At 36.1% G+C, this 25191-nt stretch overlaps 1 protein-coding gene and 1 long non-coding RNA gene across 4 annotated transcripts; one reads left to right on the top strand and one right to left on the bottom strand.

Moving 5' to 3' along the window:
* The first annotated feature begins 919 nt into the window (after positions 1-919).
* LOC126827316 (uncharacterized) lies at positions 920-22912 on the top strand. 2 transcript variants are annotated; one of them, XM_056102206.1, is made up of 6 exons: positions 920-1093; positions 1369-2617; positions 2804-3297; positions 4124-5440; positions 19512-19597; positions 20747-22912. In XM_056102206.1, the coding sequence occupies exons 2-4, from the start codon at positions 1377-1379 to the stop codon at positions 4294-4296; spliced, it is 1908 nt and encodes a 635-aa protein (XP_055958181.1). In that variant the 5' UTR covers positions 920-1093; positions 1369-1376; the 3' UTR covers positions 4297-5440; positions 19512-19597; positions 20747-22912. The 2 variants fall into 2 exon arrangements, with proteins under 2 accessions (XP_055958181.1, XP_055958182.1); XM_056102207.1 differs by lacking the exons at positions 920-1093; positions 1369-2617; positions 2804-3297; positions 4124-5440 and adding exons at positions 16210-16367; positions 16641-17889; positions 18064-18497 and having other exon boundaries at positions 19012-19597.
* Positions 4110-24752, bottom strand: LOC126827333 (uncharacterized). 2 transcript variants are annotated; one of them, XR_007682663.2, is made up of 3 exons: positions 24251-24752; positions 9911-10034; positions 4110-4255 (listed from the first exon to the last, which is right to left on the bottom strand). It is a non-coding gene; the product is annotated as an uncharacterized LOC126827333 (long non-coding RNA). The 2 variants fall into 2 exon arrangements; XR_007682662.2 differs by lacking the exon at positions 4110-4255 and having other exon boundaries at positions 9739-10034.
* Between the last annotated feature and the right edge of the window lie 439 nt (positions 24753-25191).

Here is a 25191-nt window from a genome sequence, read left to right as displayed (position 1 = left end):
AAAGATAAAAGGTAAGATTTGTCAAAAAATGAAAACTGAATTTTTTTTTATATTTTCAGCCTATTTAGACATTTGTATTCATATTCATAGACAATGACTTGCGACTTCGGACTCATTTTGCTGTCATGGGTCAGATCTTGCTTTCCTTACATTCTGCCTTATACATTTAAAACATGTTCTGATATGTTCTTGTTGAAGAAAATTTATTAAAGTATTGTACAAGTGAATTATTGGATGACAGTGGGCATTGTATATGGAGTTGTTTTTACCTTGGGTTCAACTTCTTGTGGATTTTCCCATCTGGTTGCCCATTGTCAATCATACAGAATGGTACGAAAACCATCTGTATGAGATTTATGTGCATCGTTTAAGTTAGTGAAACGAAGAAGCCTATTGAATTTGAGCAATTTCCATTATTTACGTCTAGAGTTATGGTCCTTGTTTCACTTTATTGAACCTTGTTAACGTTTGAATGACAAAAGTTATCATCTGTCCATCCATCTGTCTGTCATTTACATTATTGAAACAAAGAAACCTATTGAATTTCAACCATTTCCGTTCATTTCTTCAAGAGTTATCACCCTTGTTTAACTTTGTTGAACCTTGTGAACTCTCGAATGAAGAAAGGTATCAACCGATCTGTGTGAAATTTATATGCACCATTTAAATTAGTGAAACAAAGAAACCTATTGAATTTCAGCAATTTCCAATAATTACTTTTTCGAGTAATAGGCCTTGGTTTATCTGATCTATATGAAATTTATATGTATTATGAGAAAATTTCTAGGTCCTGTTAAAATTCAGTTCTTTAAAACTGAATATTTTCTTTTATGGTCTGTTAAGGCTTCCATAGTTTGAACTTTAAAGCTAGTTATTCAATAGTATTTCCGGGTTAGGTGTGTGCTATAATTAAATAGTGGAAATCCCAACATTAAATTTAGCATTTTCATTACAGTTTTGTTGAAAATTATTAAAATGGACATTTTGTGCAGAAATTGTCCCTTTTAAAATCGTGAGATATACCTTCTTTGGGGTTGTGAAACTAATTCCATTGGCAATATATCGACTATTGGTGTTTCTTAATTATAGTGTGGTAAGTAAGTAATAGTTTCTATTTAGACTTAAAGGGGAAATCAAAGCATTTATGAATATTGATCTGCTTCTTAGTTTTGTCGGGTGCCTAATTAATTCACCCTAGGGTCGCTGTTAATTGTACGACAAGGACGTCGTAAACAGCTGAAGTGGGATGGGTTGTGTTTTGGACAGGCCAGAGATGTCTGAATGTTTCCCGGGTATAATTGGGCGATTGGACTATATTGTCTTTAAATTTTTGGATTTATTATTTATTTATGAAATATTTTTTTACAGCTTAACCAATGAGAACAGAAATGGCAAATGACTTGGATATCGATGCTATTGGATTCCGCGAACGAATTGAACATTTTGATGCTGCCCTTGTATTTAATGACCATGAGGATTCTGAATTGGCAGAGAAATATATGAATATGATGAATGCTATCGAGCTGGACAATGGTCAGAAAATTAAAGTGTGCTTATATACTGCTCCTAATTTTAAAGCTGAAGCTGCTGAAACAGCAACTGATGTAGTTCAATATTGTACCCACATATTTTGTGTTCTTACAAAAAATTTCCCTAGTTGCCTGGCAAATCAACTCATCAAAGAAGAGGCTATCGGTTTAACACGACTTGCAGTGAATGGAGAAGAGGGTTGCCCTGGTCTTTCAGGTCGAAGATACTGTGTTCGACCTCTCCACACTTTATCACCAGATATGAGAGATTACAAAATACCCCCTGGTCTTTCAACTATTCGAGGTATTGATATGTCCAACGAAAATAGATCAAAGAAAGAGCTAAAGCAATTATTTGAATACAATCTTCACTTGCGTCTGCAGCGGGAGCACCTTGCAAGATATACACCTGTAGTAAACATCTATGATCAGAAACCAGTGACATATTTTCAACACCCAAACACATCTAAAGCATCCGGAGAATTGCTATCCACAGTAGATGTTTCGACAGAATCGTTAAATCGCATATCTGGTGTGGCAAATAAGGACACTCTTCCTAATGGACAAAGCTACCACCATGATGTGGTAAATAATGATTCGACTCAAACTAGCGATAGCACAGTATATGATATTGATTTATCATCTGAGAATCGTTCAGTGGCTGCTTCGATTAACAATGATGCAACACAGAATGGTGCCCAAACTCCATTATCTATAGATGCAGGATCACCCGATTCACTTAACAGAACTGCTCCTGGGGGAGGAGATGAAACCCAGGTCAAAAAGCTTTCTGTTCCAGTGAAAACTAGCTCAAGCGACCATTTACAACATACCATAGATATCCTTAAGGATACTGGAATGGGTGAACATTTTATGGAGTACACTAGTGGTCTGCCTAGTGTTAGACTGGAAGGTTTCAACCACATTTCAAGACCAGTAAACAATGAAACTAATGGGACTGGGAGAGATGCAAAAAAATATATCAATAAGTCTCCTAATGGTGCAATTCACTTTATAAACTGCTCAAATATTCAAATAGGAGAAAGAGGAAACTGGAACATCGATAAACCAAATACCGTTTACAGTGGGTAAGTATATTATTATTGAAGAATTTTTGTTTTAAAAAAGGGAAAAAATGGTTATTTTGATGATATACATGTGAAATATACAATTTTTCCTTTGTTTTACTCTTCACTTTAACAATTTTTAAAGAGAAATGAAATTATTTTTAAAATAAAGTATGTTATTAGAATATACCCATTATTTTATTTCAGTACCGGGCAGAATCAGCCAACACCAACCAATGAAATTGTAACCAGCGATTCGGAAGATAGTGATGACGACTCTGAGTATGAAATGGGATCTGTATTGGGCTATGGTACTTCACCTGGTACCAAGAACCAGTCGTCCAGTAAACCTATGGAAGATCTGGCTGGAACCCAGAATGACCTGAACATAACATCAGATAAACTGTGGAATAGAGATTCATGTGAAAATACAGAGGTTAAACAGCTGGTTGAAACTGGTCCGGGCCCTGAACTACCATCTAAATCTTTTAGTAACGATAACCAAGCCGTCTCGAGCAACCAGGAAGGTCTTGGTGATAATTTCCTAAATGTGATGAACATACTTGACCAATCAGATGTAGACAATTTGTCACTGTCCTCATTCAATCAAAATCTGGACAACCTGCTCATTCCTCAACCTACACAAGATGCAACACCTGAAGTATGCGATGAACATATCCGTGCATGTTTAGGAAGTACAGGTATTGTACATTTTGTTTTCTGATTCCCAAATAAACTAACCATTGAACTTTATGGGGATCACGTGGCTAAGTGGGTAGATGCTTCCTCGCTAGCCTGGAAGTCGGGTGTTCGATCCCTGCATTGGCCGAGAAAGTTCATCCAGATTTTCCGGCATGGTTCCCCCTTGTCAATGATGCAAGACGGAGGGCCTGACAAGGACAGCTGTCTAGTCGTTCGGATGGGATGGAAAACCGAGGTACCGTGTACACATTGGCGTGCACGTAAAAGATCCTTGACAGTTGGAATTCGATATAAGAGTAGGCCGTAGTGCCGCTGTCCGGGCAAAATTTCCCTCATAGCACACTGCATGGTGTATGCCTGTCGTCATTAGCCCAGTTCGGAGCAAAACAGTAGGATGTTAAACCCCATTTCATTTCCGTTGAACTTTAGAAAGGGGTATCTTCACTTAAAAAAGGAAATATATGTTATTTATTTTATGATATTAAAATTAACCTTAGCTTTATCAAATTTATCAAACATTTTGCACGAGCTTTTGCTTTTGCTGAACTCATTCAAAGCCATCGGAGGGTTTATTGAATTTTAAGTCATCTATATATCTAACCAATAAATTGGTTTATTCTTTTAAGCAATTTGATACCACCAAATTTCACAATACCTAGTGTAACGTATTGGCAGTGTTCCCTCTTAATTATTAATAGTCGGTAGGCACAAAAGCCACATGGTATGCAAATCTCATTCCTTTGACAATAGAATGTTTCAAGATAATATTGACCCAATTTAATTTAATTTACATATTTATTATACACTTGATATATATATTTCTAGGTGTAATAGAAAATCTGGTTCTTGATGATAATGTTAATTCCAACTCCTTACACAGTATTTGGCAGCAACTCCGTTCTCAGCCAAGATCCGTATCTTTTCATAATATTGCTCAACTAATTGGTCTGCAACCTACTGATACAGAAACAAATCGAGATGTAGAAGAGACCGATTAAGAATAATTGTAGCCCAAAATGGAAATTTCTTGGATTTTGATTGGTCGAAAAGTGGCGTCGAATGAGTATAACAGTCCTCAAATTTCCTGGGCGACTCACTGCGATTGAATATTTTCTGGGTGCTAGACTCTGTTTGCAGTGGCCCAAAATTCTACACCTCAAAACTTTATTCTAGGAAATCTTCATGTATTTTTTCTTGTATGTCGTCAAGAATGAAATTCAACCATTGGCTATTGAAACACACACCTGAAACACAAAAAACAAAGATAGTGAGTGTATTTGAAACATAATGGGTAAATTTTATTTCAAGGCTGGTCTGACCATAATGGTTGCTATGGTCATTCTATCATAATCAGACTGGTCAAAATCGAAGATTTTCAACAAGTCAATAAAAATACTACAATTTATTGAACTCTGTATGGATCGTAAATAACTGATTGGGATATGTTTTAAAAAATATACAAGTCGGGCTAACACTGATATGAATAGGACAGAGACTAATTTTCATACACAGGCCAGGGTTTTTTGCGAAGAAAAAAAATCACAGCGTCGAAATGACAATGTAAACAAGCATAGTAACCACGCGCGTACGCTACACAGCATATATCTACACGGTCACACAAGTGTATGGACATTTATCAAACATGATGTGCAATTTATTTCAAACCTAGTCACTGCGCTGGAGTTCAAAATCATTTAAAAAGTACATGAAATACACTTAAAATTTCTGTTTCGATCTTTAAAATTATTGCAGAGTGACCTCCCTTTCCAAACAGACACAATTAACCAGTCGCTTAGTGAACCAAATAGAATGGAAATGAGTGTTATTTATTACGTCACGGATATTTTCACTACGTCAAAATTGTTTTCCTTGGTATTTACGTCATTAAAACCAAAAACGACCGTCAACTATCGCGAAAAAAAGAATTCCAAGAAAAATGTTAAATTTTTTGGGCTACAATATCGATAAACACCTCCTGTTAAGAATTTAGAGGACTGCTATTGTACATTTGATACCGCTTTGATACACAACTTTAAACACTTATAATTTTGCACCGAATAAAGTAATTGTAATTTGACTGAAATTTTCCATAAATTAACATTTCGTTATCTATTTTTGAACTATTATAGTAAGAATGGTCAGGTCTAATTTTACATAATGCATCTATCTATAAGAGGAAATGACAATATAGAAGAACAATTGGGAAATATTTATTCCTTGCGTTTTTATAGGAAAGCTGTCTATGAAGGAATCTCTTTTACTGTGTGTTCATTATGTAATGAAAGAAACTGCACACTATGTGACCTAAACGATATTGAAGATGATTTTCATTTTTATACACCCACATTTTCATGTGGACGTATATTGTCGTCGCTCCTGTCCGTCCATCCACAATTGTTTGTGAACAGTCTACAGGTCACAATTTTTATCCGATTTCAATGAAACTTGAAATATAGGTTTATCACCCTACATTGGCCTGTATCGAACTGTAACTTCATGGATTATGGACCCTGATTGTACGAAAAATCACGTTTTTAGCTTGTGAACACTGTAGAGGTCGCAATTTTTATCCGATTTGGTTTAAACTTGAAATATATGTTAAACCCAAAGATCTCGGTTCCTGTTATCGGACGATAACTTCCTGAATTATGGCCCCTGATTGTACGAAAAATCACGTTTTTAGCTTGTGGACCCCATAGAGGTCACAATTTTTATCCGTTGAATATATCACTGTTACACCCTAAGGATGGTTGAGTTCGAATTTCGTAAAAATCGGACCGAAACTGCCAGACAAAATAGCCGCCCCTCGTTCGCAAATAGTGTCAAAATATTGTGTATCTGGGTTGTCGACCCTCTGGAGGTCACAATTGTCATCTGATTTTGATGAAACTTGAAATGCATGTTTATAACCCAAATATCTTGGTTCCTTTTCATTTTCGTACATATTGTATCGTAACTTCCTGAATTATGGGCCCTGATTGTACGAAAAATCGCGTTTTTTATCTGATTTAAATATATCACTATTACACACTAACATCTTGGATTCTTTTGATAAATGTGGATACCCAAACTTAACTTTGTGGATTATGGCCCCTGATTGTTCAAAAAATCGCATTTTTAGCTTGCGGATTCTCTAGAGGTCACAATTTTTTCCGATTTTAAAAACTGTATAAATACATCACCATTCCACCATAATGAAGGTTGAATTCGAATTTCGGAAAAATTGAAATGAAACTGCCCGATAAAATGGACGCTCTTTGTACGCAAATTGTGTAGAAGTGTGTAATACAAAGGTTGTGACCCTCTAGAGGTCACAATTTTTATCCGATTTGATGAAACTTAAAACATATCTTTATATCCCAAAGATCTCGGTCCCTTTTGATATTTGCACATTTCAGGCCATAACTTTCTGCATTATTGCCCCTGATTGTACAAAAAATAGCATTTGTTTTTAGCTTGTTCTCTATCCATCTCTTGGAAAATGTGGGTGTATCCTGTCTAGCAGCCGCTGGTTATAATTTAATGTAGTGTAGGCCAGTGGTTCCCAGCATGTTGGGACCCTTTGGGACATTTTACAAACCCCCGAGTACCCCCACCCCACATCTGCAATATTACTCTGTTCAGTGAATACTTTTCATATATTATTATATCTTTCATAAACCCTAATTCAGAACAGCAGAGTTATTTTATTTCAAAAACTGTGACAGACAGGCGGATACAGGGACAAAAATACGAAACTATTTTAAATGGTTTAATTGATATTTAGTAATTTAAACTTGATATTGGAATGAGTGACGTTTGCTTGATGAAGACTTGAGAAGTTGAAACGTCGCTCACTATAAAGACTTAGTGGTGTTCTATGTTAAATGCCCTGCTTCCTCCGAAATTGTGTACATGTATATATATATTGAGTAGATAGATGCGATTAGTCGATCAATATGGTTACAAGTTGCACCTAGTTATTTTAATAAGGCGCAATATAGCCCCGTCTCTGTTGACGTGTTATAAAATTTTATTCATTCATTTTATTATTATTTTATTGATAATTTGTTGGTTGGTTTTTTTTTTCTTATATGATGTAATAAACTATATGTTTTATAAATTATGTCTTATTTTGGTTTAAGGGATGAACGTATGTAATTATTGGTCCAATTAACAGTAATTAATACAGTTTGATACACATGGCTGTGACAAGAGATATGTATACCAAACTGTTGCATATTTAGCACTGACCTAAATAGACCGGAAACGATAATAATATTAAAACTTATCGAAACACACACTGATCAAGAATATTTTACAAAGAAAGGGAGGGGGACAATTCCAGTACCCACCATACATTTTATACATCTGATAGAATTGGTTTGAAAAGGTGGGACAATTTATTAGTCTCTATCATCCAGAAAAATATTGTACGTTGAAGACTAGGAGGTTTTGGGTGACCGAGACTAAAAATTTAATGGTTTTACCGGTATTCTTTGAATGGCATTTAGTAATTGGAATATAAACGAATAACACACTATGGATAACAATTACTATGGTTTATTTCACTGCGACTTTTCAACAAGATTTCACAATTCGTTATCAAGCATATAACACAAATAAATAAAATGAAAATAATATGGTTATAGTAATTGTTATCCATAAATAGTGTGTTATTCGATGGTTTTATTGGCATTTACTTCGTTTTTACGTCGTGGTGAAATGAAATGAAATGAAATGGGGTTTAGCGTCCTACTGTTTGCCCCGAACTGTACTAATGAAAACGGGCATACGCCATACAGTGTGCTATGAGGAAAATTTTGCCCAGACAGCGGCACTACAACCTACTCTTATATTGAGTTACAACTGTCAAGGGATCTTTTACATGCATGCTAATGTGTACACGGGACCTCGGTTTTTCGTCCCATCTGAACAAAGCCCTCCGTCCTGCATTGCTGACAAGGAAGAACCACGCTGGAAAATCTGGGTGAACACTCGACCTACGGGGGGTTGGATGGCCGAATGGGTAGCATATGCGCGCTGTATCATAAGGCCTGTCATTGAGTCAACTGGCGTGGTTTCGAAGCCCTGGTTGTACGTGACAAGGAGTAGGGTCGCCTGTCTAACCTCGTGGGTTTTCTCCAGTTTCCTCCCACTGCTAAAGATCCCTATGCATGTTTATAACCTAAAGATCATGGTTCCTTTCAATATTTGTGAATATCGGATAGTAACTTCCTGAATTATGGCCCCTGATTGTACGCAAAATCGCCTTTTATGGTAAATAAAGGTTGTGGACCCTGTATAATTCACAATTTTAATTCGATTTTGATGAAACTTGAAATGCATGTTTATAACCTAAAGATCATGGTTCCTTTCGATATTTGTGAATATCTGATAGTAACTTCCTGAATTATGGCCTCTGATTGTACGCAAAATCGCCTTTTATGGTAAATAAAGGTTGTGGACCCTGTATAGGTCACAATTTTAATTCGATTTTGATGAAACTTGAAAAGCATGTTTATAACCTAAAGATCATGGTTCCTTTCGATATTTGCGCATATCGGATAGTAACTTCCTGAAATATGGCCCCTGATTGTACACAAAATCGCCTTTTTTAGCTTGTGTTCCCTCTGGGGGTCACAATTATTATCCGATTAAAATAACCGTTTGATTATATCACTGTTACACCGTAAGGAAGGTTGAGTTTGAATTTCCTGAAAATTGCCGGACAAAATGGCCGCCGCTTGTACGCGAATAGTGTAAAAATATGGTATATCAAGGTTGTGGACCCTGTAGAGGTTACAATTTTAATCCGATTTTAATGAAACTTAAAATGCATGTTTATAACCTAAAGATCTTGGTTCCTTTCGATATTGTCGCATATCGGATTGTAACTTCCTGAAATATGGCCCCTGATTATACGGAAAAAATTGCCTTTTTTAGCTTGTGGTCCCTTCGAAGGTCCCAGTTATTATCTGATTTTAAAAATCGTTTGAATATATCACCGTAACACCATAATGAAGGTTGAGTTCAAATTTCCTGAAAATCAAACCAAAACTGCCGGACAAAATGGCCACCACTTGTACGCGAAAGGTGTAAAAATATGGTATATCTAGGTTGTGGACCCTGTAGAGGTCACAATTTTAATCCAATTTTGATGAAACTCGAAATGCATGTTTATAATCCAAAGATCTTGGTTCCTTGCGATATTTGCGCATATCAAATTGTAAATTCTTGAATTATGGCCCTTGATTGTAGGAAAAATCACTTTCTTTTTAGCTTGTTCTCTATCCATCTCTCGAAAATGTGGGCTTATCCTGCCTGGCAGCTGTGGTTAAGATAATTAATGAATCACAAATATAATAACAATGCATTTAATGTTTTGGGGGGGGGGGGGTTGCAGTCCTTTTCCCTGAAATTGCGTCTCTATATCCCCGTAGCCTACAGGAGTCTTAATATTCGTTATGAAACTTTATATAAAAATATTACATAAATAATGTATATGGCGGTAATAACAAATAGATTTCAAATTGTAGACTTTTTTGTCCTTTTGTTTTTTGGAGGGGGGGGGGGGTATCGTTCTTTAATTTCGTCAAAATTTAAATGTTTTTATTGAATTCTTAGACACACTTGATGTCATCTGTTTGAACACAGCATGTGAAGAGTTTCTTTAAGTTTTAAGCCGCTTTCCTTCTCCATCGTCGTAATCTGGATTCTTTAGGTTTTGTTGGTGAGGTAGGAGTTAAATCTAAAACTATTAATAAATATAACATTTAAATTTTCATGTCAGGAAACAGAAGTTGTTAAATTGTCAAAGAATTAGCTGAAAGCACAGTGAGCAAAGTGCTGGCTCACTATAGCCATAAGGTCATGGGTTCTATCCCGTTGTTGACCGAGAAAGTTCCCCTGGATTATCCTGTCTGGTTTTACATTCTCAGTGGTACATGAACAGTGTCTAGTCGTTTGGATGGGACGAAAAAGCGAGGTCTCGTTTACACGTACATTGGTGTGCATGTAAAAGAACCCTTGGCAGTTGGAATTCGAAATAAGAGTAGGCCATAGTGCCGCTGTCAGGGAAAAATTTCCCTCATAGCACAGTGTCGTACGTAACTAACATACGAAAATTAAATGGTAGCTGGCTTTTTTTTTTTTCGCACGTATACATAGTGAATGGCCATTTTGCTCAGTAATCCCAGCCAGAATTTGGCTATTTTTTTAAAATTGCGTTAAAGTTTTAAATTTTTGTTTAGAACTGAAATAAATTAACTTTTAGTCAATCCCCACGCTAAAAACATTAACAGAATTGATTGTGTATATCTGAAATAGACACGACCGAAGCACAAAATAGTGCCAATATGCCGCGTCAGATCTAGAGTTGTAGATGATGTTATTTTTGTGAAAAATCATTGGAAGAAGCGATAAGACGTTGCGTACGGATTATACAGTCCTAAAGGCTGCAAGAAGGCTATTGTTTACAATGTAAGGTTGTAATGTTGATAATGATCATAATGATGGTGTTTACATTTGTTTGTTGATGTGACCTCATGACCTGTGACGTTTAGATAACGTCATATGGATATCATGGCTATTCACTGTGTCAGAGTCACTTCTCTGCAGGTAGGGTGAGTCTGTCGTTCAGATTGAGCAGAGTATGGCTTATGCACGTCTTCATCATCCCTGTCAGTGTAGAAAAGTAGGACTAAGATAAAGAAGAGAGAAATGGGGTTTAACGTCAACTCGACACAAACTAGGTCCTTTCGGTACTAACATATGGTTTAATTTTATTTCAATAATTCGCCTGTGAAATTGATTGGCTGGACAATTTGCCTATCAATTTACATGAAATTAGAATTTTAAAGAATTTAATAAGAAAATGTAATAAAATCCCTTACATTTATAGCTTTTATCTATCTATATTAAAAAAAAATATCTATCTTTTTTGGAAAAAAATATGTAAACAAAAACTCTCCGACTAGCAAAATGATGAAGTGAAATACACATTTTGATATTGAAATGGTGAAATGTTTAGGTAAGGATATATATATGCTATAACGTTTCAAAGCTCTTTTCGGGGTCATTTTGGTTAGTATATCTCAAGCTGGCATTAAAATTAAGCTTGTTACTCGGAAATGAAAAAAAAAAAAAAAGAAATAGGGAAGTTTATATTACAAATAATTTTGTATGAGTGGCCAATAAGTTCAATTTTAATAAGTTTTATGTTAATAGTGAGTTTGTTTATTACATATTGACTTAAGTCTGTATATAGTCATTACAGAAAATTTGCTTACATGACATGTGACCCTTGATAACAAAATAAATCGGAAGTTCAAGTCTTTTAGGATATGAATAAAACTGTTAAAGGCTAAAATACCTTTTTTAAAAAATGATATAACACGAAAGGTAAAAGTTAAGATTTGTCAAAAAAAAGAAAACTAACTTTTATATGCCCCCATTTTCATGTGAACGTATATTGTCGTCGCCCCCGTCCGTCCACAATTGTTTGTGAACACTCTACAGGTCACAATTTTTATTCGATTTCAATGAAACTTGAAATATAGGTTTATCACCCAAAGATCTCTGTCCCTTTCGATATTGGCATGTATCGGACTGTAACTTCATGGATTATAGCCCCTGATTGTACGAAAAATCACGTTTTTAGCTTGTGAACACTGTAGAGGTCACAATTTTTATCCGATTTGGTGTAAACTTGAAATGTATGTTTATAACCCACAGATCTCGGTTCCTTTCGATATTCGCACATATCGACCATAACTTCCTGAATTATGGCCCCTGATCACGTTTTTAGCTTGTGGACCCCATAGAGGTCACAATTTTTATCTGTTTTACAAAACCGTTTGAATATATCACCATTACACCCTAAGGGTGGTTGAGTTTGAATTTCGTAAAAATCATACCGAAACTGACAGACAAAATGGTCGCCCCTCGTTCGCAAATAGTGTCAAAATATTGTGTATCAAAGTTGTGGACCCTCTAGAGGCCACTATATGATCCGATTTTGATGAAACTTGAAATGCAAGTTTATAACCCAAAGATCTTTGTTCCTTTCAATATTCGTGCATATCGAATTTTAACTTCCTGAATTATGGCCTCTGGTTGTACGAAAAATCACGTTTTTAGGTTGTGGTCCCTCTAGAGGTCACAATTATTATTCGATTTAAAAAAACGTTCGAATATATCACCGTTACACCGCAATGTTTATTGATGTCGAATTTCGTGAAAATCGGGCCCAAACTGCTGGACAAAATGGCTGCCCCTCATACGCAAATAGTGTAAACATCTGGTAAATCAAGGTTATGGACCCTCTAGAGGTCACAATTTTGTTCCGATTTTGATGAAAGTTGAAATACATGTTTATAACCCAAAGATCTTGGTTCCTTTCGATATTCACGCGTAGCGGATTTTATCTTCCTGAATTATGGCCCTTGAAGGTACAAACAATCACGTTTTTATCTTGTGGTCCCTCTAGAGGTTACAATTTTTATTCGCTTTAAAAAAACATTCGAATATATCACCGTTACACCATAACTTCTTGGATTATGGCTCCTGATTGTTCGAAAAATCGCATTTTTAGCATGCGGATTCTCTAGAGGTCACAATTTATTTTTTTTTCCGATTTTAAAAAACGTTTAAATATATCACCATTCCACCATAATGAAGGTTGAATTCGAATTTCGGGAAAATCGAATGAAACTGCCGGACAAAATGGCCGCACTTTGTACGCAAATTGTGTAAAAGTATGCTGCAAAGGTTGTGGACCCCCTTAGAGGTCACAATTTTTATCCGATCTTGATGAAACTTAAAACATATCTTTATATCCCAAAGATCTCAGTCCCTTTTGATATTTGGGCATTTCAGACCATAACTTTCTGGATTATTGCCCCTGATTGTACAAAAAATCCTGTTTATTTTTAGCTTATTCTCTAACAATCTCTTGCAAAATGTGGGCATATCCTACCTGGCAGCCGCTGTTTTTTTATATTTTCAGCCAATTTAGACATTTGTATTCATATTCATAGACAATGACTTACGACTTGGGACTCATTTTGCTGTCATGGGTCAGATCTTGCTTTCCTTACATTTTGCCGTATACATTTAAAACATGTTCTGATATGTTCTTGTTGAAGAACATTTATTAAAGTATTGTACAAGTAAATTATTGGATGACAGTGGACATTGTATATGGAGGTGTTTTTACTTTGGGTTCAACTTCTTGTGGATTTTCCCACCCAGTTACCCATTGTCAATCATACAGAATGGTACGAAAACCATCTGTATGAAATTTATGTGCAAGGAAGAAGCCTATTGAATTTGAGCAATTTCCATTAATTACATCTAGAGTTATGGCCCTTGTTTCACTTTATTGAACCTTGTGAAAGTTCGAATGACAAAAGTTATCATCTGATCTATATGAAATTTATATGCATAATTTAAATTAGTGAAACAAAGAATCCTATAGAATTTCAGCATTTTCCGTTAATTTCTTCTTGAGTTATGACCCTTGTTTCCCTTTGTTACACTTTGTGAACGCTCCACCAACAAAAGTTAATATTTGATCTGTATGAAATTTGTATGCATCATTTTAATTATTGAAACAAAGAAGCCTATTGAAATTGAGCAATTTCCGTTAATTTCTTCTAGAGTTATCACCCTTGTTGAACCTTGTGAACTCACGAATGAAGAAAGGTATCATCCGATCTGTCTGAAATTTATTTGCATCATTTAAATCAGTGAAACGAAGAAACCTATTGAATTTCAGCAATTTCCAATAATTACTTTTCGAGTTATGGGCCTTGTTTTATCCGATCTATATGAAATTTATATGCATTATTTAAATGAGTAAAATGAAATTTTGTCGAATTTCAACGGTTTTTGTATATTACTTCCAGAGTAAAGGCTTTTATTTCAGTTTGTAGCACCTTGTGAATCCTCGAAGGACGAAAATTATAAAATGATCTGTATAAAATTGTCTTGTAAATGCCCCCATTACCTACAAAAGACTAAATATGCGACAACCCTTAAAAGGGTTGACCGCTCGGACAATTTAGCTCCTGTGGGCGTATGTTTCGTTGCCTGGCAACCTATCTTTTCATGTGTTCCAAGGTGTGCCGTTGGCAAAAAAGGTTGAGAACCACTGCTGTAGAGGCTAAAGTTAATATCCGATTGACTTTAAATTGATACACTATGGTTACAGGTCATGAGACAAAGAAGTGTATTTCCACGGGAAAAATTTGTCATATTACATGTTTTGCATTTTAAAAGTCAGCATGGGAGAACTAAAAGCCAAAACAATTTTAACGATTTCTGATAATTACTTAATGGGTTGTTAGTCCTAATAAGTTTTTAGTGTCTTGTAAATACTTTCATAAACCGACAACTTGGCTGCTGTGGGTGTATGTTCCATTGCTTGGCAACCTAGCTTTTAGACTCACCTAATTAGTCTCTTGTGAGTCAACTGTGTCTAGTCAATCAGATGGGATGAAAAACTGGGATCCCATGCAAACTTCAAATGAAATAAAATGTGGTCGCATATTGTCTTCGTCACCCCTGTCTGGCTGCCATCCATACTTGCATGTAGATGCTCTAGAGTCTAAAGTGTTTAAGGTCATGAGATAAGGATGCCTTTTAATTTTCAACCATTTCTGTTTATTACTGCCAGAGTTATGGCCCTTGAAATTATACACAGTGTTTAAGGTCATGAGATGAGGAATCCTATTAATTCCAGGTCACTTAAACAGATTAATTACCACCCGAGTAAGTCATTATACTATGAGTGACAATAGACATATGACAAAAAATATCACTGAAAATCGGGTACTAAAATAATAGCATACAGTCTGTAATGCATAACAGTTATACAACACAAATGGGTCTACAAGCGAGTAGTCTGTAATTGCACAACTGGTATTGACCAACAAGTGTACTGGATGGCTGAATGGTTAGCTTGAGTGCGCTGTATCATAAAGTCTGTCATTGAATCAACTGGCGTGGTTTCAATTCCCCGGTTGTACGTGACAAGGAGTAGGGTTGCCTATCCAACCTCGTGGGTTTTTTCTGGGTCCTCCAGTTTCCTCCCACTGCTAAAGACCCCTACGCGCAAGCGAATTATTGAAATAAAATTAAACCATATGTTAGTCCCGAAATGACCTAGTTTGTGTCGAGTGGAGGTTAAACCCCATTTCTCTCTATCTCTCTCTCTCTGTAATGCATAAGTCACACAACACAAATTGACCAACAAGCATATGTTCAGTAATGCATACAATACACAAAACAACTGGGTCAACAAGCATATTGTTTGTAATGCATAAATTACACAACACAAATGGTTCTACAAACTGTGTGTACACTGGTTTTACTGTTCTCTGTAATGAATAATAGACTGGGCCCACCCAAGTTTTTTTTTTTTTTTGGTTTGGTTTGGTTTGTTTTTTATCGGTCAGGTTTTTTTAAAATTTCATTTCCTATTTTCTTTCTGCCCATGAAATAAAGATGTCTATTGGTATATTTTTTTTTCATTTTTAATAACAAAAAAATAAACATAATTATATATAATATAAACTGACCATAATTATTTATGTCATATTGTTATATCATTGTTCAATGTATATTCAATGTTTTTGAAAAATGTTAGGACTTCAGGGCCCTTATTCACGAAAACTGAAACTAAGATACAATCGAAATTTTAAGAAATACTGCAATTCGATTGGCTGACCAGTAAAATCAATTTGCATATATCCAATGAAGTTGCAGTATTTCGGTTGTAACTTAGTTTAAGTTTTCGTGAATAAGGGCCCTGTTCTTTAAAACTGAATATTTTCTATTATGGTCTGTCTAGGCTTCCATAGTTTAAACTTTTAAAGATAGTTATACAATAATATTTCCGGGTTAGGTGTGTGCTATAATTAAATTCCAACATTCATCATTTTCATTAAAGTTTTGTTGAAGACTATTAAAAAATGGACATTTTGTGCAGAAATTGTCCCTTTTAAAATCATGAGATACCTTCTTTGGGGTTGTGAAACTAATTCCATTGGCAATATATCAACTGTTGGTGTTTGTTTACAGTGGGGTAAGTAAGTAATAGTTTCTATTTAGACTTAAAGGGGAAATCAAAGCATTTATGAACATTGATCTGCTTCTTAGTTTTGTCGGGTGCCTAATTAATTCACCCTAGGGTCGCTGTTAATTGTACGACAAGGACGTCGTAAACAGCTGAAGTGGGATGGGTTGTGTTTTGGACAGGCCAGAGATGTCTGAATGTTTCCCGGGTAATTGGGCGATTGGGCTATACTGTCTTTAAATTTTTGGATTTATTATTTATTTATAAAATATTTTTTTACAGCTTAATCAAAAAGAACAGAAATGGCAAATGACTTGGATATCGATGCTATTGGATACCGCGAACGAATTGAACATTTTGATGCTGCCCTTGTATTTAATGACCATGAGGATTCTGAATTGGCAGAGAAATATATGAATATGATGAATGCTATCGAGCTGGACAATGGTCAGAAAATTAAAGTGTGCTTATATACTGCTCCTAATTTTAAAGCTGAAGCTGCTGAAACAGCAACTGATGTAGTTCAATATTGTACCCACATATTTTGTGTTCTTACAAAAAATTTCCCTAGGTGCCTGGCAAATCAACTCGTCAAAGAAGAGGCTATCGGTTTAACACGACTTGCAGTGAATGGAGAAGAGGGTTGCCCTGGTATTTCAGATCGAAGATACTGTGTTCGACCTCTCCACACTTTATCACCAGATATGAGAGATTACAAAATACCCCCTGGTCTTTCAACTATTCGAGGTATTGATATGTCCAACGAAAATAGATCAAAGAAAGAGCTAAAGCAATTATTTGAATACAATCTTCACTTGCGTCTGCAGCGGGAGCACCTTGCAAGATATACACCTGTAGTAAACGTCTATGATCAGAAACCAGTGACATATTTTCAACACCCAAACACATCTAAAGCATCCGGAGAATTGCTATCCACAGTAGATGCTTCGACAGAATCGTTAAATGGCATATCTGGTGTGGCAAATAAGGACACTCTTCCTAATGGACAAAGCTACCACGAAGATGTGGTAAATAATAATTCGACTCAAACCAGCGATAGCACAGTATCTGGTATTGATTTATCATCTGAGAATCGTTCAGTGGCGGCTTCGATTAACAATGATGCAACACAGAATGGTGCCCAAAGTCAATTATCTATAGATGCAGGATCACCCGATTCACTTAACAGAACTGCTCCTGGGGGAGGAGATGAAACCCAGGTCAAAAAGTTTGCTGTTCCAGTGAAAACTAGCTCAAAGGATCATTTGCAACATACCATAGATATCCTTAAGGATACTGGAATGGGTGAACATTTTATGGAGTACACTAGTGGTGTGCCTAGTGTTGGACTGGAAGGTTTCAACCACATTTTAAGACCAGTAAACAATGAAACTAATAGGACTGGAAGAGATGGAAAGAAATATATCAATAAGTCTCCTAATGGTGCAATTCACTTTATAAACTGCTCAAACATTCAGATAGGAGAAGGAGGAAACTGGAACATCGATAAACCAAATACCACTTACTGTGGGTAAGTATATTATCTTTGAAGAATTTTTGTTTTAAAAAAGGGAAAAAAAATGGTTATTTTGATGATATACATGTGAAATATACAATTTTTCCTTTGTTTCACTCTTCACTTTAACAATGAAATTATTTTTAAAATAAATTATGTTATTAGAATATACCCATTGTTTTATTTCAGTACCGGGCAGAATCAGCCAACGGCAACCAATGAAATTGTAGACAGTGATTCGCCTGGTACCAAGAACCAGTCGTCCAGTAAACCTATGGAAGATCTGGCTGGAACCCAGAATGACCTGAACATGACATCAGATAAACTGTGGAATAGAGATTCATATGAAAATACAGAAGTTAAACAGCTGGTTAAAACAGGTCCGGGCCCTGAACTACCATCTAAATCTTTTAGTAACAATAACCAAGCCATCTCAAACGACCAGGAAGGTTTTGGTGACAATGCCCTAAACGTGATGAACATATCTGACCAATCAGATATTGGCAATTTGTCACTGTCCTCATTCGATCAAAATCAGGACAACCAGCTTATTCCTCAACCTACACAAGATGCAACACCTGAAGTATGCAATGAACGTATTCGTGCATGGTTAGGAACTACAGGTATTGTACAGTTTTTTTCTTGTGCCCAAATAAACTAACCATTAAACCTTACAGAAAGAGGTATCTTCACTTCAACATGAAAATATATGTTATTTATTTTAAGATATTAAAATTAACCTTAGATTTATCATGTTATCGAAATTACTTAAACCAAAACATTTTGCTGAACTCATTCAAAGTATCATAAGGCCTATCATTGAGTCAACTGGCGTGGTTTCAATTCCCCGGTTGTACGTGACAAGGAGCAGGGTCGCCTATCCAACCTTGTGGGTTTTCTCCGGGTCCTCCGGTTTCTTCCCACTGCTAAAGACCCCTACGTGCAAGTGAATTATTGAAATAAAATCGAACCATGTATTAGTCCTGAAATTACATAGTTTGGGTCAAGTGGACGCTAAACTCTCTCTCTCTCTCTCTCTCTCTCTCTCTCTCTCTCTTAAAAATAGTTGTTTTAAGATAAGAGCACCCCAAATTAAGTTGTTTACATATTGTATTATCATTTAATATGTATTTCTAGGTGTAATAGAAAATTGGGTTCTTGGTGATAAGGAAGGCGGGAGTGATAACAATGTTAATTCCAACTCCTTACACAGTATATGGCGACAACTCAGTTCTCAGCCAAGATCGGTGTCTTTTCACAATATTGCTCAACTAATTGGTCTGCAACCTACTGATACAAAACCAAATGGAGATGTAGAAGAGACCGATTAAGAATAATTAAAGATGCATTATGTAAGAGCTAAATCTGCCCATAATCTACTTTCTTGGGCCATCGGATGGCTCCGAATTTAAGTAAATTAGAACACCGCTGACATTTAAGACCCTTAACTATAAAATAGAGATAATCGAGACTCAATGTCAAGTACCGTTGCTATGATGATAAACAATCTTTTCGATCTACATTTTGTCACAACTTTAAACACTTATAATTTTGCACCAAATAAACTACTTTGACTGAAATTTTCAATATATTAATTTTTCATTATCTATTTTTGAACTATTACTAAGAATGGTCAGATCTAATTCTTACATAATGCATCTATAAGAGGAAATGACAATATAAAAGAAAAATTAGGAAATATTTATTCCTTGAGTTTTTATACGTCCACATTCATAATGTGAACGTATTATGCCGTCGCCCCTGTCTGTGTGTGTGTGTGTGTGTATGTATGTATGTGTGTGTGTGTGTGTGTGTGTGTGTGTGTGTGTCTGTGGTTCGCCTACAGGGCGCAATTCTTCATGGATTTTCTTCAAACTTGGTATACTTATTCCTTATACCCCAAGGAAGATCCCTATTGTTTTTGGTGCATGCCCGACCCCCCGGGGCAGAGCCACGCCCATTTCTAGTATTTGTTTGTTTGTCGTCTACAGGCCACATTTCTTAACTAATAATCTTGAAACTTTGCATACACATTCTTTGTACCCTAAGGAACATCCCTATCGTTTGGGGTGCATGCCCAACCCCCAGGGGCAGAGCCACGCCCATTTTCTTTTCGTGTGTCTTTGTGTCGCCTACAGGGCGCAATTCTTACTGGATTTTCTTCAAACTTGGTATACTTATTCCTTATACCCCAAGGAAGATCCCTATTGTTTTTGGTGCATGCCCGACCCCCAGGGGCAGAGCCACGCCCATTTCTAGTATTTGTTTGTTTGTCGTCTACAGGCCACATTTCTTAACTTATAATCTTGCATACACATTCTTTGTACCCTAAGGAACATCCCTATCGTTTGGGGTACATGCCCAACCCCCAGGGGCAGAGCCACGCCCATTTCCCATTTTCTTTTCGTGTGTCTTTGTGTCGCCTACAGGGCGCAATTCTTACTGGATTTTCTTCAAACTTGGTATACTTATTCCTTATACCCCAAGGAAGATCCCTATTGTTTTTGGTGCATGCCCGACCCCCAGGGGCAGAGCCACGCCCATTTCTAGTATTTGTTTGTTTGTCGTCTACAGGCCACATTTCTTAACTTATAATCTTGCATACACATTCTTTGTACCCTAAGGAACATCCCTATCGTTTGGGGTACATGCCCAACCCCCAGGGGCAGAGCCACACTTTATATACTTATTCTTTGTACCCTAAGGAACATTTATTAATAAGTTATACTCTAAGGACAGGAACTATTGATGTTGATGCACGACCCTCAACGCTAAACAAACCAAAAGCCTAGCCTTCTTGACAAAGTACCTTGTCAATCAAAGCAGAATTGGAATGTGGACGTATATTGTAGCGTTAGCGTTATGTTTATAGGAAAGCTGTCTATGAAGGAATGTCTTTTAACTGTGTTCATTAGGTAATGAAAAAAAAAACTGCACACAATGTTACCTAAATGATATTGAAGATGATTTTAATTTAATTTAAATTTTGTCTTTGTGATAATGAATTTCAAATTAATTCATTTATTAAGTACAACATCAACAAATGAACTACAGAACTTGTCCATATTTCTCATTTCTGCCGATAGGAAAAGAACCCTTTATTAAATAATAATTAAATTTGTCCTAATCCTGATATTATTAGAATGTTTATATATATATATATGCTCATGTTTTCTAACAGTCATTTTAATATTGGGGGGTTGGATGGTCGAATGGTTAGCACGTGCGCGCTGTATCATAAGACCTGTCATTGAGTCAACTGGCGTGGTTTTGAATCCCCGGTTGTATGTGACAAGGAGTAGGGTCGCCTGTCCAACCTCGTGGGTTTTCTCTGGGTCCTCCGGTTTCCTCCCACTGCTAAAGACCCCTACGCGCAAGCAAATTATTGAAATAAAAAATTAAACCATATGTTAGTCCCGAAATGACCTAGTTTGTGTAGAGTGGACATTAAACCCCATCTCTCTCTCTCTCTCTCTCTCTCTCTTTCATTTTAATATCTCTGTGTCCTATTTAGGCTGTTAATTCAACTCAATTTATTTACACCCCACACCCATTTCATGTATAATACTGCTTGTAACTTTAATGGGTATATATGTTATCTAATGAGTCATGTAGACTTAATGAATTGAATGAATGAAAGATGTTCATCATTAGCTCTATGTCTTTTACTGAGGGGGGTCACGGTGGCTAAGTGGGTAAGACGCTGGCTTGATAGCCTGGAGGTCGGGTGTTCGATCCCTGCATTGACAGAGAAAGTTCATCCAGATTTTCCGGCGTGGTTCCCCCTTGTCAGTGATGCAGGACGGAGGGCCTGGCAAGGACAGCTGTCTAGTCGTTCGGATGGGACAAAAAATCGAGGTCCTGTGAACACATTGGCATGCATGTAAAAGATGTATTTTTCACTCTAAATAAGCCACAGGATTTGTAAGAATTATTTTGCCAAATGAATATAAATATTCTAGCATATTATCAATAAAGATCTGTTGATAATAGTTTTAGAGTAGAAGCAGAATTGGTTGGGTTTTTTTATAATTTAATGTAGTGTAGGCCAGTGGTTCCTAGCATGTTGGGACCCTTTGGGACACTTTACAAACCTCTGAGTACCCCCACATCTGCAATATTACTCTGTTCAGTGAATACTTTACATATATTATTATATCTTTCATAAACCCTAATTCAGAACAGCAGAGTTATTTTATTTCAAAAACTCTGACGGACAGGCGGATACAGGGACAAAAGGACGAAACTATTTTAAATGGTTTAATTGATATTTAGTAATTTAAACTGATAGCAAAATGAGTGACGTTTTTTTCATGAAGACTTGAGAAGTCAAAACGTCACTGAGTAATAAAGAGCAGTGGTGTCCTGTGTTAAATTCCCTGCTTCCTGAGAAATCATGTATAGAGATCTAAGATATAGATGCGATTAGTCGATCAATATGGTTACAAGTTGCACCTTTAGTTATTTTAATAAGGCGCAATGTAGCCCCGTCTCTGTTGAGTATCATAAATTTTCATTCATTCATTTTATTATTATTTTATTGATAATTTGTTGGAGTTTTTTATATGATGTAATAAGGTATATGTTTTATAAATTATGTCTTATTTTGGTTTAAGGGATGAACGTATGTAATTATTGGTCCAATTAACGATAATTAATCTATAGTTTGATACACATGGCTGTGACAAAAGATATGTATACCAAACTGTTATATGATTAATGGGAGCAAATTGATTATCTATTTTTAGATCAGCTTGGGTTTTTTGTATTCTATATTTAGCACTGACCTTAATAACCCGGAAACGGAAATATTCAAACTTATGGAAACACACACTGATCAAGAATATTTTACTTTTGAAAGTTACGGGTACAAAGAAAGGGATGGGAACAATTCAGTTATTTTAATAAGGCGCAATATAGCCCTGTCTCTGTTGACGTGTCATAAAATTTCATTCATTCATTTTATTATTATTTTATTGATAATTTGTTGGTTGTTTTTTTTTTCTTAAATGATGTGATAAACTATATGTTTTATAAATTATGTCTTATTTTGGTTTAAGGGATGAACGTATGTAATTATTGGTCCAATTAACAGTAATTAATACAGTTTGATACACATGGCTGTGACAAGAGATATGTATACCAAACTGTTGCATAATTAATGGGAGCAAATTGATCACCAGGAATCTATTTTTAGATCAGCTTGGGGTTTTTTTTTATGTTATATTTAGCACTGACCTAAATAGACCGGAAACGATAATAATATTAAAACTTATCGAAACACACACTGATCAAGAATATTTTACAAAGAAAGGGAGGGGGACAATTCCAGTACCCACCATACATTTTAAACATTTGATAGAATTGGTTTGAAGTATATAGGTTCTGGGTGACCAAGGCTAAAAATTTATTGGTTTTACTGGTATTTACCTCTTTTTTACTTCGTAGTGAAATGAAATGAAATGGGGTTTAACGTCCTACTGTTTTGCCCCGAACTGTGCTAATGAAAACAGGCATACGCTATACAGTGTGCTATGAGGGAAATTTTGCCAGACAGCGGCACTACGACCTACTCTTATATCGAGTTACAACTGTCTAGGGATCTTTTACGTGCATGCTAATGGGTACAAGTGACCTTGGTTTTCCGTCCCATCCTAACGACTAGGCCCTCCATCCTGCATCACTGACAAGGAAGAACCACGTCGGAAAATCTGGATGAACACCCAATCTACAGACTTAAGGGTCGTACCCACTTAGCCACGGTGCACCCTTACTATAGAAGGATACCGTTGCCAATATTATTTCAAAGTTCACTGTACAAACTGTATTATGTCAGCAGTTCAAAATACGTATTTTAGTTTTACAATTTGCAATTTCCATTGCTCCGCAATACCATTGTCACAATGTTAAAATACAGAATACATTTTTCATTAATACAAAATACAGTATAGTAGTTATTTTGCACATTACACTTCTCCATTCTGCATTATAGACAAATGCATAATAGAACTTCGGATATTAGAACATATTTATACCTTATAATATGGGATCAACGACGAAGCTCATTTCATACGGAAAAAAGTCCGGACTATGACGGAAATTAATTATTTACGCGATCAATCTACAAGGCCAATCTGTTTCACAGTGGATTACGAAAGTCAGGGATGTGCCTACTATTACAATTACCGGGCGGCACCGCCCAGCACCAATATTGTCCGCCCGGCAAAAATATCTTGAATGACTTGAATTTGAAACAGATTTCCGCCCACCTTCATTTTCTTGTAAATAAAGATAATCTAAATTGGTACAAGCGTTTCTATTTGTTGCCTTTAACCTCATAAATTGAATAAATTATTTTGACTCGCGTCAAACTGACCTCGTATCATAGTAGACATCTAAAATATACGTTTTCGAGAAAATATATGGACACAGATCACCAAATATTCCTACGCCGTCACCCACGAAACAAGGGCCAAAGCTATTTTTAGTCTTCCTCTCCCTTTTCCTTTTTCCCCCTTTTGCATGGCAATTTTTGTTGACTTTTTGGTGTAGAATTGAGGAAAAGGGTTTGAAAATACATTTTCTGCCAGGTTTTGGTGAATATTCATAATTTTGATGCGGAAGGATACAAGAGTTGAGAGGTTGGTTACGTTGAAATGTAGGGCCTGAAATTGCATGTTTATTTGTCTCTACTTCCAGCTTGTGTATCTCAAGTTTTTCATGAAGAACCTCATACGTGCTTTTGGGCAAGTGGTTGCCACATGTTGCTCCATCTGTGGTAGAAAGCGTTCTACCCAACGAAAATTTGGGAAAAAGTTAGAGCCGGTCTAAGATACGAGAATTAACATTGGAGTCAATGGGGAATCTTTAGTGATCTGTGTCCATATTACTTTCGATATCTTATTTGACGCGCAGAGTTATCTGATATTTAGACTCTTTTAACTGGTCACATTAGTACGACGTAACTATCATGACTGGTTAAACTAGACTACGGCACCGTTATTGTTTAAAAATAGCACTAGCAGACGATTATTTTTGTTATTTTAATTATTTTTATCATGTCCCTTTTGAACTATTTTCGCCGGGAATCTAAGGATAAGCCCCAAGAAACATATTCGGTGGGTGCTGATAGTGACTGGCAATCTACCAATCATAATGATGGATCCAGTGGCAAACGAAAATCGGATTCCTTAATTAGGCCTACCACATCTGACCAGGCTTCTTGTCAGCCAAGTACTAGTAGTAGAAGTCGGCCCGACGTGGAGTGTCTACTAGACGAACAAGATACATCTTCCAAAAAAATAAAGTCAAAACATG

Source organism: Patella vulgata, chromosome 7 (assembly GCF_932274485.2).
Source record: "Patella vulgata chromosome 7, xgPatVulg1.2, whole genome shotgun sequence".
NCBI classification, from domain to species: Eukaryota; Metazoa; Mollusca; class Gastropoda; family Patellidae; genus Patella; species Patella vulgata.
Note: the sequence above shows the minus strand (reverse complement) of the source record. Positions and strands in the feature narration are given on the sequence as shown.